The 18010-nt window shown below is 45.5% G+C and overlaps 1 protein-coding gene across 1 annotated transcript; it reads left to right on the top strand.

The window, feature by feature from the left end:
- The first annotated feature begins 283 nt into the window (after positions 1 to 283).
- Positions 284 to 17991, top strand: ERP27 (endoplasmic reticulum protein 27). Its single transcript, XM_065637664.1, has 7 exons — positions 284 to 377; positions 584 to 684; positions 3470 to 3607; positions 6939 to 7052; positions 10031 to 10156; positions 16624 to 16821; positions 17541 to 17991. Exons 1-7 carry the CDS (start codon positions 284 to 286, stop codon positions 17583 to 17585), a joined length of 816 nt encoding a protein of 271 aa, XP_065493736.1. The 3' UTR covers positions 17586 to 17991.
- The last annotated feature ends 19 nt before the right edge of the window (positions 17992 to 18010 follow it).

Genomic DNA, 18010 nt, shown 5'->3' with positions numbered 1-18010 from the left:
ACCTGGTTGCACAGGTGCAGAGTGGCCAAGATGTCCAGTGCTGTGGGTGAGGACGCAGTGGTGGCAGAGGGTGAGGCTCTCCCAAGGCTGCTGCCTGCCCAGCAGGGAGGGGCTCTCTCCCAGCCAGGCGGTTATCTCAGGAGCTGAAGGCTTCACCCTGGGCCAGCTGCTCCCTTCCCACCATCCTGAGAGTGGCTGTGGGCCCCTGCAGCAGCTGACGTGTCTCTTGCCAAGAAAAGGACTGTAGCAGCGTGGCCTGGCAAGAAGAAGGCAAGCTGGCACCATGGGCACCTTCGTCTTCCTGTGTTTCTTCGTTATCCTGCTCACTGGGAGCTCCCCAGCAGAGTGTGCTGGAGATGGCGGCTCTGCATCCCACAGTAAGTGAGCTTTCCTCCTGGCTCAGGGAAAGGCTGGGTCTGCTGTGGGGTGTCCTCCTTACCCGGGGTGTGCTGCACAAGCACTGTGTTGAGCTTGTAGGAGAGGTGTGTGGGTGAAATTGTAAGGGGTGGGGTGCATGTTGGGGGGAGCCTCTTTGAGCCACTCTTTGTGTACCCTCTGTCCAATGATGACCTCTCCTCCCCAGGCACAGCTGGCACCATAGAAAAACCTATCGTGCTGAACAGCATTGCAGATGCCGAAGCCTTCATCAATGGTGATGAGGTGGTGGTCATTGGATTCTTCCAGGTGTGTTCCCAGCACCTCCTCTTTGTCAGCTGTGAGCCCTATCCCACCCTGATGACAGTGTGGAGCTGGATGTGGAATAAACAACTTCCAAAGACAGCTCCTGTCACAAAAGGTGCTGGGGCTGTCACAGGCATGTGGAGGAATTATGTGACAGGACACAGAATGCAGGGAATTCGATCTGTGCGTGGGAAGGGAGATGGAGCAAGGGAGAAAGGTGAAGGAGGTTGTAGGAACCCTGGAGTGGGAGAAAGTAAAATGCTGCAGGGAAAGAAAATAGGAGTGTGGGTGGCAGAGAAATGGTGTTGGTGAGGGGTGAGTGGGAACGTCAGTTGTTTGCTTTAGTCATCAAAGACAGTGCGAGGCACTGTCTGCATGATGGGGCTGAGGAAGATGGGTCTCAGGGACCAGTGCTGGTGTGGATCCTCTGAAGTCTGAGAGGATCTGGGCTCAAGCTGAAGCCTCCTCCCAGGGAGGGTGGCAGCATGATCTTTCTGTCTCGCTGCTTTGCTCCCCAGAGATTGATACCCTTGAGATCTCTACCTCTCTGTGTCTAAATTCAATTGAATTCAAAGGTGACTGATGGGTATGTGCCCTTGCCCCCAAAATGGCATTAATATTTGTCCTTAGAAAACAAGACAAAAATATTTATTGAGTTAGAGCGCCAGAGAAGAGAGGCCTCTGACAGGATCCTCATTACTTTCAAGGTCTCCAAATTGCACCTCTTTCTCCCTTCTCCTTGAGATCTAATGTGGGCTTCTGCTGCCCACAAACTGCCTCAGCCTCTGTCAGAGGACACTAGCTTTTCAAAAACAACCCCTTTCTTGCCCTGGTATAGGGCAATGACATCTTGCAGCCCACCACGGAGTGAGGACCAATGCTGCTGCCTGTGCAGCGTGGGCAGCAACAAGTGCGTGAGCGCTGGAGGCTTCTGCCCCAGGGCCCTTGCTAAGCACTGATCACAGAGCACCAGCTGCCTCGCCTTGAGCACCTGCAGGTATTCGGGGCTCCTCGAGGATTACTCTTGCAGTGCTACAGTCCTGCAAACCACTGAGGCAATCTGCATGTGCAGAACAAAAGAGTTGAGAGGCCTCCTTCCCCCAGGGTAACTGGCTGGGGTTGTGGCAGGGCTGTACCCAGGGTACAGAGCCTGCTGCCGAGCTGTGGCAGGGACCGTGGCTTCTTGCTGCGCGAAGCAACACAGGGGTATAACTGCTGATGCCTTGTGCCACGGTGGCCTCCCTCCTGCTGCAGGATTTCATTCATCAGAGTCAACAGGAGGCTGTCTCCATGCAACACGCAGGGTCCCGGCACAGGGAGGGATGGCTGTGCTGTCCTGCAGTGTGGGGACAGCCCCAGCTGCCAGGAGTGTGGGGCAGCAGCCAGAGATGTGTTGTGCATTCAATGCCTGAAGCACGACAAGGCTGCATTCAATCAGTAGATAAAGACGTATGTGTGTCATGAAGGCTTGTCTTGGCCCTCTGCCTGAGAGTATATTCATCCAAATAATGTCCATGTTCTCTGTTCGCCATAAATTACTAATCTGCTGCAGCCTTTCAATTCACTGCAGTACCTGGCTCGGCAAGCTCCCTGTATAATGAGTGCGGCCTCCCTGACTGGGAGCAGCATGCCATGGTGGAAAAACAGCATATTTTTCCAGAAACCCCGCATGTGTGTGAGAAAGGGCCGTGCTTGGCCTGATTAAACCTCAGCTTTCCCAGGAATGCTCCAAAACTCAGTGAGGTTATTCTCACCCCAGGCTTTAGCGCTCTCACCAGAGCCATGTCTATGCGCTGGCATTACTAAAACAGGTCACAAGAGCTGTTTTTCTTTCGAATGAAGAAAGAATTTTGTTTTCCATTCTCTCTGGGCTCGCAAACAGCTAAGCTGACGGTTCAAACCAAAAAGAAAAACAAACCAATTTCCAAGCAGACACTGTGCCTTGAGAATTTAAATCCAATAAGTAGAAGTATCAAAAGTACATAACTCAAAAGACTAGCAAGAGAGGATTTAATACGGCCTAAGGGTGTAGCTAGTGCTCGCACTGCAAGAAGGAGAATGGACCTCAAATTACTGAGAAATTGCACATTTCTATCCTTCCATGTATCTGCCTTAGCTAGTTTTTAAAGGATATGTTTAAAATACCTTTTTGAAAGGAACCAGGATACTGCTAAAACAAGGTGTTAAAAAACCTGACTCTAGAATCAAGGTTAGCTTAAAAATTATATTTTTATATATTTATTTTTTATATATATACACACATATATGTGTATATGTATATATGTATGTAGATATATTTAAGCATGCTACATCCAGATTCTGAGTTTCTCCCCCCTCTTTTAAGAGCTCTAGCGTTTCCCATCGTCACTGTGTTAACTCTTAAGTGTGAGGGCAAGAAATGAGATTTCAGGCAAACGGAAGGTGAGGTTCCCAGAGTGCCGCAGCTACCTGCTGGCTGTGGCTTGGAGCCTGACGGCGCGCTTGGCATCGCCCGACTGCTGACTTCCCCGATTCTGGGAGGAGAGGTGGCGACGGCTGCAGCGTCCCAGCCACGCCGCCAAGGTGACACCGGGAAGAAAGACGCTTTACCCCGGCGTCCCCCGCCCTTTGGCTGCCCCCACCTCCCGGCCCTCTCTCCGCTGCCCCGGCGGGGCGGGGGGGCCGCGGGGCGGGCGGCGCTGCGGGCGGACTGTAGGTGTCGCCCTCGCACCGCCCGCGGGCGGGGGGGTCCCCAGGGGAGGCTCCGGTCCTCACCCCCCCCCTTACCCCGTTCCCTCTTCCCCGGCAGGAACCGGAGAGCCCCGAAATCTCGCAGTTTCGCCTGGCGGCCAACCGGACCCCCGAGGTGCCTTTCGGCCTCAGCAGCAGCCCCGCGGTCCTGTCCCACTACGGCGTCGCAGCGAACACGGTCACGCTCTTCCGCAGGGTGCGTGGGCCCGCGGGGGTGGGTTGGGTGGCACCCACGGCGCCGCCGTGGTCGGAGGACCCGGGGAGCTGCGCGGGGCGGGCCGCGGCTGGCCCCCACCCGTTCCCTCCCGGGGAAACAACGATGCCGTGCAAAGGGCTCTTGAGTTCCTCTGCCCGCTGGTTTTGGTGAGAGGGGCTCCTAGGGCAGGGGCTTAAAAACTGCCCACAGCCACAGTACAGAAGAAATGGAATCTCCGGGTAGCAGTGATAAAGATTAAAGGTGTTCACCTCTCCTTATAGCAAGCAAAAAAAAAAAGTCTTGTCATCGGCAGTCACTCTGCCTGCCCACCTAAAAGCGCATCTGGAGAGTTTCCTGCCCCTAAGAGGTCTTTTGCTTTTGACTTGCAGTGACCATCACCAAACCATGCAACATTTATTACACCTGATGAGATTCTCCATCTTAAGTGTGTGCCTCATGGATCTGGTCCAGCCTCCACAGTGCTTTGCAAAGAACAATGTCTGTGTTTCTGAGTGACCTGCCTGGAGCTCCGTGTTACTTGGATGGGGTTTCCATGGTTTTGGAAAGGCTCGAGACACATGAAAAGCATCTAGAGGCCATGTTACAATGGATGAACACAGCAGGCTTGGTATCAAGTCTTGCCAAGTGTCACTTCAGGCAGGAAAAGCTGTCTCCCTGGGTACACAACTTTTCCATCATGACTGAAACCAGATCCAGGCTGGGTCTCTGCAATTACAGATGCTTTGCCACCAAAAGAAATCCCAAACACTCTTTTCTATCTCCTACACTGTGATTTGCAGAGTTATTATCTAAAACCACTTTGGGCATGGGGCCCATTAAAAACGTTACTTTGCATTTTCTTAAGGATGGATGCTGTGCAAGATCAAAACTTTGTTGACTCCAACTGTAAGTGCTGGTGCCTCACTGAATTTGAAGCTATGTTTGCTGAAGTTTAAGGAGATGCTACTGGGAAGGGCCATGTACTTGCTTCAAGAGTACCAACAAAAGCTAGGAGCAAGTATTCTACTGGTTATATCAATTTCCTCATGTTGCCCCTTCTCGCACAAGTGTGGCCCTTGAAAACTGGAGAGAGGTGTATCTGAGGAGGAGAGGGGCCCCAGGTAGCACAAGATGTCCTAAAAGCCTCTGAAGTGTTGTGTCACCAGAGCCATGCACTGTGTTTACTGGTGGCATTATCCAAATAATTCAAAGAGAATGATCTAAGAGTCAAGAAATAGGCAGGCACATCCTTTTATTTAACCTTTTATTTGCTATGTGCAGATGTTGCAATTTGAAGCAACACCCATCTCAGTTTTGGTTCTTAGTCATGGTGGTTTTCTTCCAAAAATATTGAAAAGATCCTTTGTTTTTGCACTATGGCAGATAGTGAGGATGACTGCATTGGAAGAGTGTTTGATAAAAGAAAGTGTCTGGATTGTTGGAATTTGGATTATACTGAATATTCTCTGTTCATGGTCCAGTTCTTGCAGCTGAACTCTTTGTTTAATAGGAAAAAATTAAAACCACAAAACCCCAAAACCCGACCAAGAAACTAGTACAATAGTCAGGTTCAAATGTGGTTGACAATTCACTTGTCTGTTTGTCAGTTTTTCTTAAAGTATGTTATTCAAACACATTATTTTTCCTTTTATTCTATGCTGAATACTGTGTAGGAGTAAGGGGTCAGAGATAAAAAGGAAAAGAAAAAAGAACTGAGACAGGAACTTGGAAGATGCGTGACCAGGATAGCAGTGAATCAGAGGCATAAACTTATTTTTTCTTTGCTTTTGCAGAGTATGAAACACTTATAATGCCTAGAAGTTTAAACCATAATTACAGTAGTAGGAGGGGCTGCTGTCAATTGGTAAGACTTTTTGCATATAGTAGAGGGAAACTGATTTACTCTAGTGAAGTGACAAATCTGGCCTGATAGACAAAGAACATAATTAACAGATGCTAACAAGCTAATTATGTGGAGTGATAAAGACATTTTGACTAGAGCTTCAACTATTACAGGCAGGCTACTTTCCAGCCTTATTTGCTTAAAATCATAAATGTTGAGCACAGATTTAAGATTATTATCCCAAAATGAAAATCAGGTGTTGCCAGAGGCCCATGAAAGTCAAGAGAAACCTTTCTGTGGAGTCTGGGGTGCTTTAGGTTGTCTCCCAAAACCTGTCTGATCTCACCCTCCCAGGTGTTGCACTGGCCTGATCTCATTTACTAGAGTAGAGCTGCCCTTTCATTTTATGCACGAGGAAAATCTGTGAGAGGAATTAGACCACACAGTCTGAAAAGTACCAGTTTGGGTTACCAGACAGGGTGCTGTGGTCCCCTACCAGATCAAAGACCTTGCCAATGACCACAGAGCAGCAAAAAGAGCTTTAGATGTCTGCACACACTGGAAAAACTAACACAAGCACTTTCAGAGGTATAGATGCAGAGAATAAGATCTGGGGTGTTGCATGTGGACCTTTCCTCAGTCCCAAGAACCTCATTCAACATGTGTATCAAAGGCCTTCAAATCCCAAACTTTGATCCTGTTGCATGTCAGAGACCAACATCCTCATGGCTCAACTCAGTCATGTCCTGTGGTGGTATTGCACAGCAACTCTGCCCCTTTGGATGCCTTAGCTATCATTAATGTGTGCCTGCTTTTTCTCTGTTTACCATGTCAAGCAAACCTCAATAAAATCACATTGTCTGGATGAGGGGGTGGAATGTGGGGAGATGTATGGCAAGATGAATTTTCTTCTAAAGCTGAAATGTGCTGGGCTTGATTTTTTCTTTTTTTTTCTTCTGCTGTACTGGAAAACAATATCCTCTTTTTATTGGAGAGATTTCCTGCTTGCACAATGTTTCCAGGAAATCCATACAGGCCCATGCCAATGTTTATTACTTGTAGAAGAAATAGAATAAGCAGATGAAGATTTTAAAAAGGAATGTAAAGCCAAAATCGATGCAAAGAGTTAGGCTATTTAATGATCTCTCCCCACAGTGCCTAGAATAGTTTATTAGCTAATCCACCCTGTCTCCAGTGCATTGGGAGCTGATACTGTAGGGATGTCTGGAGTCCTCAGTGATTTCTGTTATGCCATGAGCTTGCCTTGTCCTTGAGAGTCTGAAGGAGGGTGGAAGATCCTTATCTCAATGTGCAGGCTGGTCTCTGTAGGTTCTGGACCTGCAGAAGTGGGGATTATGTGGTGGAGGGGAGAGGATGGCAGTGTCCCAGGAGGTGGGTGTCGCTGTGGGTGAGTGCCATCAGTGGCTCTGGAGGGGGTGCTGAGAGGAGAGGACAGCTGTGACTGTAGGTGTCTTTGCATGTCTTCAGGTAGACAATGACCGGAAAGATATGGATATAAACAGCAAAGATTTTGATGCCGAGAAGATGATTCGTTTTGTTCGGATGAACGAGCTCCGACTGGTGACAGAGTACAACCCTGTGGTAATTACCAACTCCTCGCAGCCCTCACCCTCATGCTTGGCCTCCACCTCATGGGCGTCCTCTGGCCCAAGAGTTTGTACACCCAGATGTGTGTGAGGGTTGCGGCAACAGCATGGGTGGGGTTACAGAACCAACGTGGCTCTTTGCTGCTACTCCAAATGGGGACTGGAAGCAAATGCTGTTCTGGGGCGTGTGAGTGTGGTGGGGAGAGGATGGGAGGCACAGTGGTTCCTTTAGCTTTCCAGTAAATTTGGGGTGTTGGTGGGCAGAAAGCTCATTTCTCACCACTCCAACTGGCAGTGCCACATCCTCCCATGGGCTTTTGCCATGTTGTGCCATTTCTGCACACCCTGCTCAGCCAGGATCCCCCCTTTTTGGCTGAGAAGCCTTGAGAAACATAGAAACTTGAATGACCTACTCCCAGAAGGCAGGCTTTTCTTCATCATCCAGAACACAGGGCTTGACGTAAGCCTGGCTTTTGAAGGCATATTCAAGAGCTGGTTCAAAACTTCCCAAGCAAATTTTTTCCCATCCTCTCCATTCCCTACTCTAGAATCCATTGAGTTCAACAACAACAAAATAATCAGACATAAGATGCTTCCATGTTGGCTGTCTTCATTAGCCCACCCATCTGACTGGCAGCGGCAGGGTCCCAGTGCTCCTCCCTGCTACAGAGGGTGACCAAGAGTTTAGGCTCCTCTGAAATCTCAGCAGTTCACTGGGCTCATTGCTGTAGAGTCAATAGGCCTTTGAAGTCCTGACGGCCGCAAGGCTGAGATTTATCATTGCTGATGGGGTCTTTTGCAGACTTCTGGATAGCTACAGCAGTGCTGACCAGGCACAATTTAATCGAAGGAGAATGTCCCAACCTGTTTGAAAGGTATAACTTTTCATGCTGATGCCAAAGATCAGCTAAGAGGGCTGACACATTCCCCAGTTCAGGTGCAGCCCACCAGTAGAGAGAGCATTTTGTTTTGGAAATGCAACATTTTGTTTCCAGAATGAAATGCTGTAGAAATTCTACTTTTTTCTTAAAAACAAACAAACAAAAAGTGGATAGATTTTTTTCATCTTGATAAGGGATGTGAAAAATACGTCTCAAAACCACATAATATTTCTGAGAACAAAAAAGCTACATCCTGTCCCACTGTCCTTACAGCCCTTTGAGAACACTCAAGTCACATCAGCGGGGATGTTCTCATTATCTTTATGATCACCCAGGCCTTCTGAAACCTTGGAGCCTCCACTGCTTTTTTGGCAATTCATTTGATCATGGTTCTTTCTTCATACATTTCTGCTGATATTTTGGGCACTTGCTCTATGGTGTCCTGTTCAGCACCCAGGCTGTCTCCCTGACAGAGAAGTCCTGAGCTGTTCAGCTGGTCCCCTCCATCCTGACTGGCAGTACACTTGTTCCATTTTTTTTTTTCCAGACACTCTGGACTTCTATTAAGGTGCTGCAATTAACACTGGCTCCTACAGTCTCTGGTCCAAAGCCTGTTTTTTCATAAATATTTATTCCCAGTGCATATGCTGTTTACATCTAAGAATGCTGCTGCTTAGCAGAGGCTGGGGTCATGCGGTTCACACTGAGTGCTGCCAAGAGTTTGTCTCCCTGTCCTGGGGCCCTTACTGTTTCTCCCACATACTTTAGATGTTTTTAGGCAATGCTTACCCTGTGGATTTTCCAGGAGATTCAGATGTGACCTGGCCATGTTCATGAGCTCTGCTATTGCTCTTGCACAAGGTTGCATGGACAGGCACACCTTTACATGGAGCTGCCGGAGGAACTGCTGCTCCAGCCCTGCTTGCTGTCAGCTCAGCCTTGTCATGGCCCTTGGTGCTGGCCAGCTTCACCCTCACCTTCAGCCCCATCCTCTCCCATGGGGTCTTCTAATGCTCTCCAGCCTTGGTTTGAATCCCCTCTACTCTCCACTGACCCATCTGCACTCTACCAGCGAAATGAAGGGATAAAAAATGTCTAATAAACATCAGGCTAATAGCAGACTCTCGGGTGCCAAAAACTAGATGCTTTGTGGTGTGTGGCCCTTGCCAGCACGCACTCCCTGACCCCTTCTGTATTACTCCTGGAGTGTGTGGAAACTTTCTTCTCCCGCTGGCAGGGAGCTGCACGGTCTGTGCCTCCGCGGTTTCAGTGGCACAGGGGAGGCAGCAGGTCTGTCCTGGCTGCTGTTTAGTTTGAGGGAGAGGCTGCAGGGCTGCAGGAAGCGGTGAGAAAGAGAAGCGAGATGAGTGAGTGAGTGAGTGATTGCCTGGAGATGGTGTGGCAGCATCTTGGGCAGTGCCAGTGTCCTCACAGAGGGCCAGTGTGTGCTGCCTGCTTGGCCCTTGCTCGGGGGGTGAGGGACAGGCGGCTCCAAGTCTTCTCCCACTGCAAGACTGCAGAGACAATTTTAACCCTCAGCACTCTGGGATGCCCAGGCCATGGGGTTGCTGAAATGGGGCTCTGGACTCATCCCCATCCTACACACAGCTTAATGCTAAAGAAAGAGAACAATGGGAGACACCAACCCTAACACCACAAATCCTGCTCACTTTCTTGCTCCCATTTCAGCCGGGTGCTGGACCTCAGTGATTCAGGGAACCCTTATGTACAGTGTTTGCTGGCCTTCCCTCTCCATTTCCTTGCCCCTCTGGATTTCAGCTTGCTGTATCCAGGCAGTCCCTCTGCCTAGTCACTATCCTGAGGCAAGTGATGAACTCTTGTGGTCTTTAGACTTCCATCTTGGGAATCAGCAAAGACAAGGGGGCTAAAGCACTTCCATAAAGAACCCAGATTCGATCCTTCCTGCTTTAAAGCAAGCTGCCCTGCTTGTGAGGCTGATTTGCAAAGAAATCTCAGCTGAGATATGAGGACTGATGTCCCTCTGGCAGTGCATCCATGCAGATTGGAAGTTCTCAACCTCCTTGTCTGTGTGTGTTTCTCTCTCTGTCTGTGGTGGTCTTGTTTTTGACAGACAGCAATAGGTGTGATGCAGAGTTCGTTCCAGCTTCACCTCCTCCTGATCACAGACAAGATGTCCTCAAAACACCCCGAGCGAATGCACAGGTATCGGGTGGCAGCAGAGCTCTTCAAGGGGAAGGTAAGTCCAAATAAGAGAGGAAGGGGAGGCATTAAGGAGAAAAAAAGAGAAGAGTGATTTCTTCTGTGCATGTGGAGGGCATAATCTCCTTCTCTCTGCATTAGAGGGGCAAAGGCCAAGTGTCAGGAAAAGAGGATTAGCTGTATAATTAAGTGGTGGGGTTGGATCTCTTCACTTTTTGCCAGTTTACCTCCTTGTGGGGAAAATATGTTATCCTGCTCCTCTGCTCTCTCTGTGGGACATGATGTACTTCCTTGCTTCTGGTCCAGTTTTGTTCCCTTGCACTGGGAGATGACAAACATCTGCTGCACTTCAGTCTGGCGCTGGTTGCATTCCACTGGTGTGAGAGGTGATTTTGTATACAGAGCATGCAAGGTGCCAAGGAGCGTTATATAAGTGACCAGAGAGCAATTAATGTCACGGTGCTTCTTAACCCTTAGCCTTCTGGTTGGACTATTTTAAAGGAGTTGCAAATGGGTTTGTTGGATTTCCCACACCAAGGTGGTGGGATAGATTTCAGAGCAATTTTGCCTGGTTCCCACCTCTCTGCAGTCAAAACTTCTCAAGTAATAAATCATTCCATGGCTGATTCTCTAGCAGCAGCTGGATTACAGGGGAATTTGTGTCCAGGGAACAGAGAAAGGAACTAGCAAGCAAAGGAAGATTGGAAGCAACAGGAAGGCATTTGGGGCAAGGGAGAACAGCAGATGGGAGGCGACAGAAGATCACAGCAGTGAGCAAGACTGAGCTGAGAGGCAATGGGATGATCTTCCTGGGAGAAACATGGAGCTGGAAAGAGTTGGGATTTGAGAACAAGAACATCTGCATGCATCTGCTTGTGGTACTGAAGTGGCAGATTATAAATCAAGTATATTCTCATCTTCAAATGGAGGGGCCACTGTAGAACTGTGCACCCTCAAAAGTCTTGACACTTGTTTATGGCAGGACTACTTTGGACCTTGCCATTTGTCCTACCCATTGGCAAGACATGAGGTAGAAACCATGCATCAAAGTCAAAAGGTCTCTTCGAAAGTGTTTTTCTTTGATGAATACATAGTGATAAAAGAAAACTCATTAGGTTGAAAAATTCCAGCTTTCTCATGTGAGATGTGGATTACAGTGACACCGTTATCCTTGTCCTCCATATGCAGCAGAATCTGATACATGTCTCCCCCAGGCAGCTAATTCTTCAAACACATTACTGTTTAGTATCACTATCCTTTGCTGGTGTGGCTGCAGCCAGTTTTCTCTTCATGTGACAAGCTCAGCTCTGAGCAAATGTGAATAATTTTCCTAGAAATACTTCACAAAACATTGAATAAAATGTTGTACTGAAGTCCAGATAATTTATGAATTGCCAGAAGGCTAAAGTTAACTTTTTTTTTTTTTATTAATGCAGGCAAGTTTCCCATCAAATCTGTCTAGAAGAAGTTTGTCTGACTAAAATACAGAAATTAAAGATGTGGGAATTTGACCATTTATTTCCACTTTACTGCAGTGGTACTGCAGGACACACAGATGAAGTGACTTAGAGTCTAATAAGTTGCTTTCGCCAAAGGAGTAGCACTTTGAGGAGTAAATTGTGATTTGGACTGCCCTCTTACACAGCAGTGAGAGAGAGCTAGGATCCCGCTCTTCGAGTCTTAGATCTGGATACTAAGGAGTAAGCAGAGTGATATGTCCAATTAGGTTTGTCTCCATTGCTCTGTCATGTACAAAGATATGAATTAGTGTGAGTATCAGAAGCAGACACTGCACAATACCATGGAAATCTCTGCTGGTAATTTTCCTAAGTGGAGTTATCTATTGTCAGGACTACCATGTTAACTCAGGTTTACTTCAAACCAAGAGGGAGAAGAGAAACTTGTTGCTTGGATTGATGGAGAGATGAAGAGGAACTTCTTCTGAGTGGCTGACCCCCAAAAGTGAAGAAAATAATAAAATCATAGAATCATTTAGATTGGAAAAAACCCTTAAGATCATTGAGTACAACTGTTAATGGATCATGAGGAAGTGATTCACCTGCCAGTTCATAGATTATGGTCCCTATCTGGTTCATGATCTTTTCATTTTTGCCCGAGAGGAAGCTGAGATTTTCAGCTGGAGGATCCATGAGGCTGTATGGTGAAGACTGTTATTTGAAAACAGCCTGAACTGCACTCTGAGCAACAGTGAGTGTCTGAAGGCAGTCTAGATTCCTCTAGGTTTTATCATGGAACCTGGGGGCTATAAAATGCTGGAGAAGAAAGTGCAATGTTAGGTGATGCAAGAGCTGACAAGAGGAAGAAGAAATATGGTACTTTTCTAGCAGACTTTGAGAAACAATTGTGGGTGGGTAACAGTGAACAGACAGCTCAGAGCATTGCAGCTGCAGGAGTGAATCCACCAGCCTTCTTGGAAGGATCCCACTGCAATCAAATATGTGCTTATTTGAGAAAGTACTGCCAAGAATCAAGGCTTTCAACTGGAAAGGAAGTTTCAGGGTTTGCATTGCTGATCCAAACGATTATAAGCATCTTCAGTTTTCTTTCCACAATATCAGAGTATAACATGACAGTTACAGCTGGTGTACCTCATGGGTGTTTGCAGAAGTTTCAACAAGGTGATGTTGGGAATAACAAAAACAGCTTTTGCTGCAACTGATATAACTACTTTACAATGTCAAAATTATTTGGGTAGAGATGTTAGCAAAGTCCCTTTTAATTTATATGTAGGGCCATTTAGAGATGGGTTCTGAGAAACTCCTGAGAGTCCTTCAGAAGTTCTTCCATAGAAATGAAAGGACAGTGCCCTTTCTCTTTCAGACAAACATTCATACACTTTTTATTTTTCTTGTCAGACACTGGTGGCTCCAGAACAGGGAGAGATAATATTTGGAGATGCTTCTTTCAGCCATAAACAGTGGAACCTGTAAATATGGATTGTCTGTGTCACTTAACAGATATCTGCAGTAAAGTTGTTTTTATAGTTTGCTGCCTTTTTAAAAAATTCATGACTGATATTATCTTTTTGCTTTGATGTGCTGTGTAAGCTATGTAAGAAATTACTCAAACTTCAGAATTTGATCTCTCTGCTTATAGAGTCTCCTCAAAGAATGAAGGTTGCAGCTCCATGAATTTCAAAGTCAAACACTTGATATGAGGCTTCATCATCCTTCCTGTTTGTTAGAGGAAAAATTAAGCAATATCAAATTGGTTTCTACCATTGCAGTACTATGCTTAATTAACTTCAATTCCTTGGACAATAACATCATTCCGTATTTTAGTGTTTAGCAGGAACTTGATGTCCTAAAAGCACTGGGCTAGGAATCAGGTTGTCAAGACACCAAGACAGCACCAGTGTACAAAATTTTCTGAAAGAGGGCTTATTGTAGGTGACAGTGCATGGATAATATCATGTGTGGAGGGGAGAATTTTTGCCAGGAGTTCCTCATCCATGCAGAAGATTCTTCACTGCCTCTAGGAGCAGTCCTCTGAACACAGGCTAGAAGATTGCTACAAAATGAATCGATTTCATGGAAATGGTTTCACAATTGAAAAAACAGCTATTGTACAGGATAGTATGTAATAGAAAATTAACTTCATGTTTGGGATGGAACTACCTGGCTTCTAGCAGTGACTTGAGAGCTGGCATCAAAAGTGGGATTTATTTTGGTGAATTACAGGTTTGTTAAATTGAGCTAAGGCTTTAGGCTCTTTCCAAGACTGGTAGAGAAGGACAGGCATGTCCTTCCTTCTCTTCTAAAATAGTTGGAGTAAAGTTCCTGTGACTATTTATCGTAGAGGTTGCCTAGATGACTGGCTGTGACAAGACTAACATCTAAATGGCAGAAGTTAGGCAAAGTGAATCTTGTCTCATGCTCAGCATAGTTTTCCATGGTCACTGCGTTCATTCTTTATGATTAGAGCTCGCTGTGAACCTCTAAACAAACTAAATTCCTCTTGAGAAAATGCCAGTTCCACCAGGTGGCACCTATCGTGGAAATGTCCCCATTGAGAAACCTGCTTGGTTTCCAGCTGCTGAGGAGACCAGGCTTCCAGTGCTGTGGCCACAGTACCAAAGCACCTTACCGACTGCCCCACAGGTGTGACTTGGAGGCCAACACAGGCCTTGGCAGGACCACTGGAGCACATCCAGCAGAGGACATATGGCCTGTTGTTTTGCTGAAGGAGGGTTCATCCCACGTCAGAATACCTACTGGAAATGTGTCATTCTAAACCGCATGTGATAGGCATTAAAGTATCTTCTTTCAAGTGACAGTGGACAAATGCAATTGCTGTCTCTCCTGTATTTTTGGATAATAAGAGGGGAAGGAAACCTTTGCTGTACTTTGGCACTCTGTAATTCTGTGAGCCAAAAGTGAGTCATTAGAGACATCCAAGTCAGGAACTGTGAATGATGGTACCTCAGCCTTGCTAGCTGAGGGGCCAGTTGTGTGTTTTCATTTTCTTTTTTAAGGAAAAATGTGTTTAGAGTTATAAACCCCAACATTTTTATTCTTTTATTTTTACTTTATTCTTTGTATTTATTGATAAAATATGTACAGCTTTTTAGTTTTGAGATTTTTAACAAAGGCTGGAATCTTGATAAAGTGAAGAATGCTGACTAACATTGATTTATATTGCCATTTTAAAATGCTATTCGTCTGTTTTAAAGGTGAAGGAGATTTTGTGTAGAAAGTGACAACTTTTAACAACCTATGTATTCTAAATGCTTTTTAAAATTAACTTCTTGTTTAACATTTGCTTAAAAAATCGTTGTTGTCTAATGAATCTTTCCTAGAGAAACCCAAAAGCTGGTGAATGAACCAGTGAAAATGTGATACAGTTTCCTGTACAAATCCTCTGAAAGTGCTTCCCTCCAACACCAGCCTCTGCTTCCAGCTTGCTAGTTGGAAGACGAGACCTAAAACATAAGTGTTGCTGCTCCAGCTGAAAGCCTCTTAGATCGGGTTCTTAGAATTATGACCCTTAGATTTGTGATCCTTCTCTAGCTTGGTGTTTTATCCTGCAAAAGGATGAATTTAGCCCTTTGGGAGAAGTTGTCCACAACCTGTCTGCTCACTAGCTTGTTTCCGTTGGGGCACAGCTGACCTTTGGAAGAGAAATTGCAAGTGGTAGATATCACATATCCAGTGAAAGCGTTGTTCCTGTTTCTGTATTGCAGTGATTAACTGCAGTTAGACCTTATACTAGCCTCACTATCCCTCCTTCCCATAGGCTGTTGCTAGGAAAGTTTCCAGATATATATTTTTTATAGAACATAAATTTAATAAAGAATTTGAGATGTATCAAGTTTATTTTTAGAGAAGAAAAAAGGTTTTGAACTAACTTGAGTGTTCTTGATTGAAAAGAAAGAAAAACATGAGTCACAGCCTAGGAACTGGGCACATCGTCTTCATATTACATTACTTTTCTTGTTTTTAAACTCTTCTTTTTTCTTGTGTAAGTTAAATCGTATCCATGTCCATAGGTACTTTGAATATGCTAGGCCCAGTAAACTGCACAGGATAAAGAGAATATAAAATGATGCATGTTAGTTGAATGTTTATTTCATTGACTTGGATGTCACCTGCCAAGGGATTCTATTTAATCAGGTCACTGATTAAGTTGTCCAATTGCTGTATTTATTTTCTTTTACAAAATGTTTGTATTTAGTATTAACAGATAATTTAACAATGATTCCAAAATTTTAAATTTGTGCCAATTCCTACTGCACCTGCAAGGTCTCAATTGAAACTTACTCTTAAAATAAAGTCATGGAGTTGGCCACCAGTTCTGATAGATCTGTACTATTGAATCATCTCTGTAGAATCCTAATCCTTGGCTTGGTCTTGCTCTCCAAGACTATTTGGGAGCCCGGAAAACTGTAGGTCAGTCTCATCCCGATTTATTCATTGTTGGGCTTCTTTCCCCAGGTCTGAAAAACCCTCCACTGAGCTGGGCTATATGGATATTGGTGTCCATATTGTATAGGGCAGCTCCTGCTGCCTTATACTTCACATGCACATTCTTGCAATTGTGTTTGATTCTCCACACACCAAAACACCTTTTTACTCTGCCACTCTGGGTCTTGCATGGGTGTGAGCATCTCATACAAATAAGCTACAAGTAGAGAATTCAGCTTCCTCTATGCCACAAAGATAAAAGACGTCTTGTTTCCTCATCTATTAAGAGAAAGGAAGTGGAGACTGCCTTCCTGCCATACTGTAGATATATTTTTAAAGAAGTTGAAAGAAGATATTGTTTGGTATTGTAAATCTGAAGTTGATAAAATACAGAAAAAATGCACTGCACAGAGCAGTTAGTGGCAGAGGAAGATGTTGTCCTAGGTTTGGTAGGTTTTCTCTAACTCTATAAAAAAGCATTGCTGTTGATCTTTATATGATCACTGTTTGGGGACCTATTCTCTGTCTTTCATTTTCTTTTTTTTTTTTTCTCACATTTCCTCTCCTATTTCCAATACAGATTCTCTTTATCTTGGTAGACAGCAATTTGAAGAGCAATGAACGAACAATGTCATTCTTCCAAGTGAAGAAGTCCCAGCTGCCAGCTCTAGCTATATTCTACACACCAGATGAGGAGCAGGATGTGTTGACTCTGGATGAAGTCTCTGTTGAGCGTGTACAGGACTTCTGTAATCGTTTCTTACAAAGAATAGAGAAGGTAAAGGGGGACTCCTGTACAGTCTACATTAAGTTGGGATCTTGTGGGATGATGCTGTTTCTCATAAGGCTCTTGAAGAAGATGACTTCAGTTCCTTGAACTCCTCCCCACCCCTCCCACTTCCTCATTCCTTTTCTTTTGCACCTGAATATCAGGGAAGTATTAGATATAGAGCGAGTCAGAGATGGGTGTCTTTGCAAAGTCTCTTTCTTCATTGACCTTTGCCTTCTACTCTACGGCAAGGCAATTTCACTGACCGCTGCAGCTGTATGAAGGTCTCACTGAAGCATCTATTTTCTGGAAACAGCAGCTGAGGGGACAGAGTGAAGAGTGCTTTTGGACACTGAGAATGGGGGTGGCGGATAACAGCACATAAGAGAGGATCAGAGAGACAGTGGCATGGATAGGAAGGAAATCTATCAAGAAGGCCACAGAACAGAGTATACAGACAAGGGCTCAGGACTCTACCAGAGTTCTCTGCTGGGAGGGGGACAATTTAATCTCCATGTTCATTCAGTGTTAAAAGTTATCTCTCTGTCAAAGCTCCTCTTTATATAGTGTAGGGGCTTTATGTGTCAGTACCCTCTGTTGTGCAATTGAAATGGGATAGGCAGAGCAGTGGCATAGAGAGCAGAGGGAAGCATTTAAGTTGATTTGTTTCCTTTTATCACTATGCTGAGGAACGTCTAAACTGATTTCATGCCTCTAATGTGTTTTAGAAAGAAGACAAACCTGAGGAGAAGGCCCTCAATGAGGAACTCTGATTCTTTCTCAGGCAACAGGACGAGTGTGCCCAGAGTCATCTGTTTCTGGTGTACGAAGAGTTCAATGAGCCCTGCAGCTCAGGAATTCCTGGCATGGTAGAATTAAGGGGCCAAGTCAGCCACGGATTCCGATCTTCATACTGTGTACATATATGCTGCCTGTCCTCTCTAGCAATCTCTTGTCCCTTCTAATTTGCTGGCTCCAGCCCTCTTTTCTCAGTAGTCTGGGAGCTCTGGTATTACCCTACACTGTGTCCTTCCATGCCACCTCTGTTGGAACAAAGGGTGATATAGCAAAATGGCAATATCACAGATAAATCTTGTAGTTCCCAGAGATCTGTTTCCCTCATTCTCTTTGCTTTGGTGCCATGCTGGGATCCACTGTCAGCCTCACCCAACACTAGGAACAGATTGGTTGCTTGACA

This window comes from Caloenas nicobarica, chromosome 1, assembly GCF_036013445.1.
Source record: "Caloenas nicobarica isolate bCalNic1 chromosome 1, bCalNic1.hap1, whole genome shotgun sequence".
Lineage (NCBI taxonomy): Eukaryota > Metazoa > Chordata > Aves > Columbiformes > Columbidae > Caloenas > Caloenas nicobarica.
Note: the sequence above shows the minus strand (reverse complement) of the source record. Positions and strands in the feature narration are given on the sequence as shown.

Coding starts and splice junctions, on each gene's coding strand:
- ERP27 (XM_065637664.1), top strand. CDS start 284: ATGGGCACCTTCGTCTTCCTGTGTTTCTTCGTTATCCTGCTCACTGGG. Junction 378..583: donor TGGCGGCTCTGCATCCCACA/GTAAGTGAGCTT, acceptor TCTCCTCCCCAG/GCACAGCTGGCACCATAGAA. Junction 7,053..10,030: donor TGACAGAGTACAACCCTGTG/GTAATTACCAAC, acceptor TGTTTTTGACAG/ACAGCAATAGGTGTGATGCA.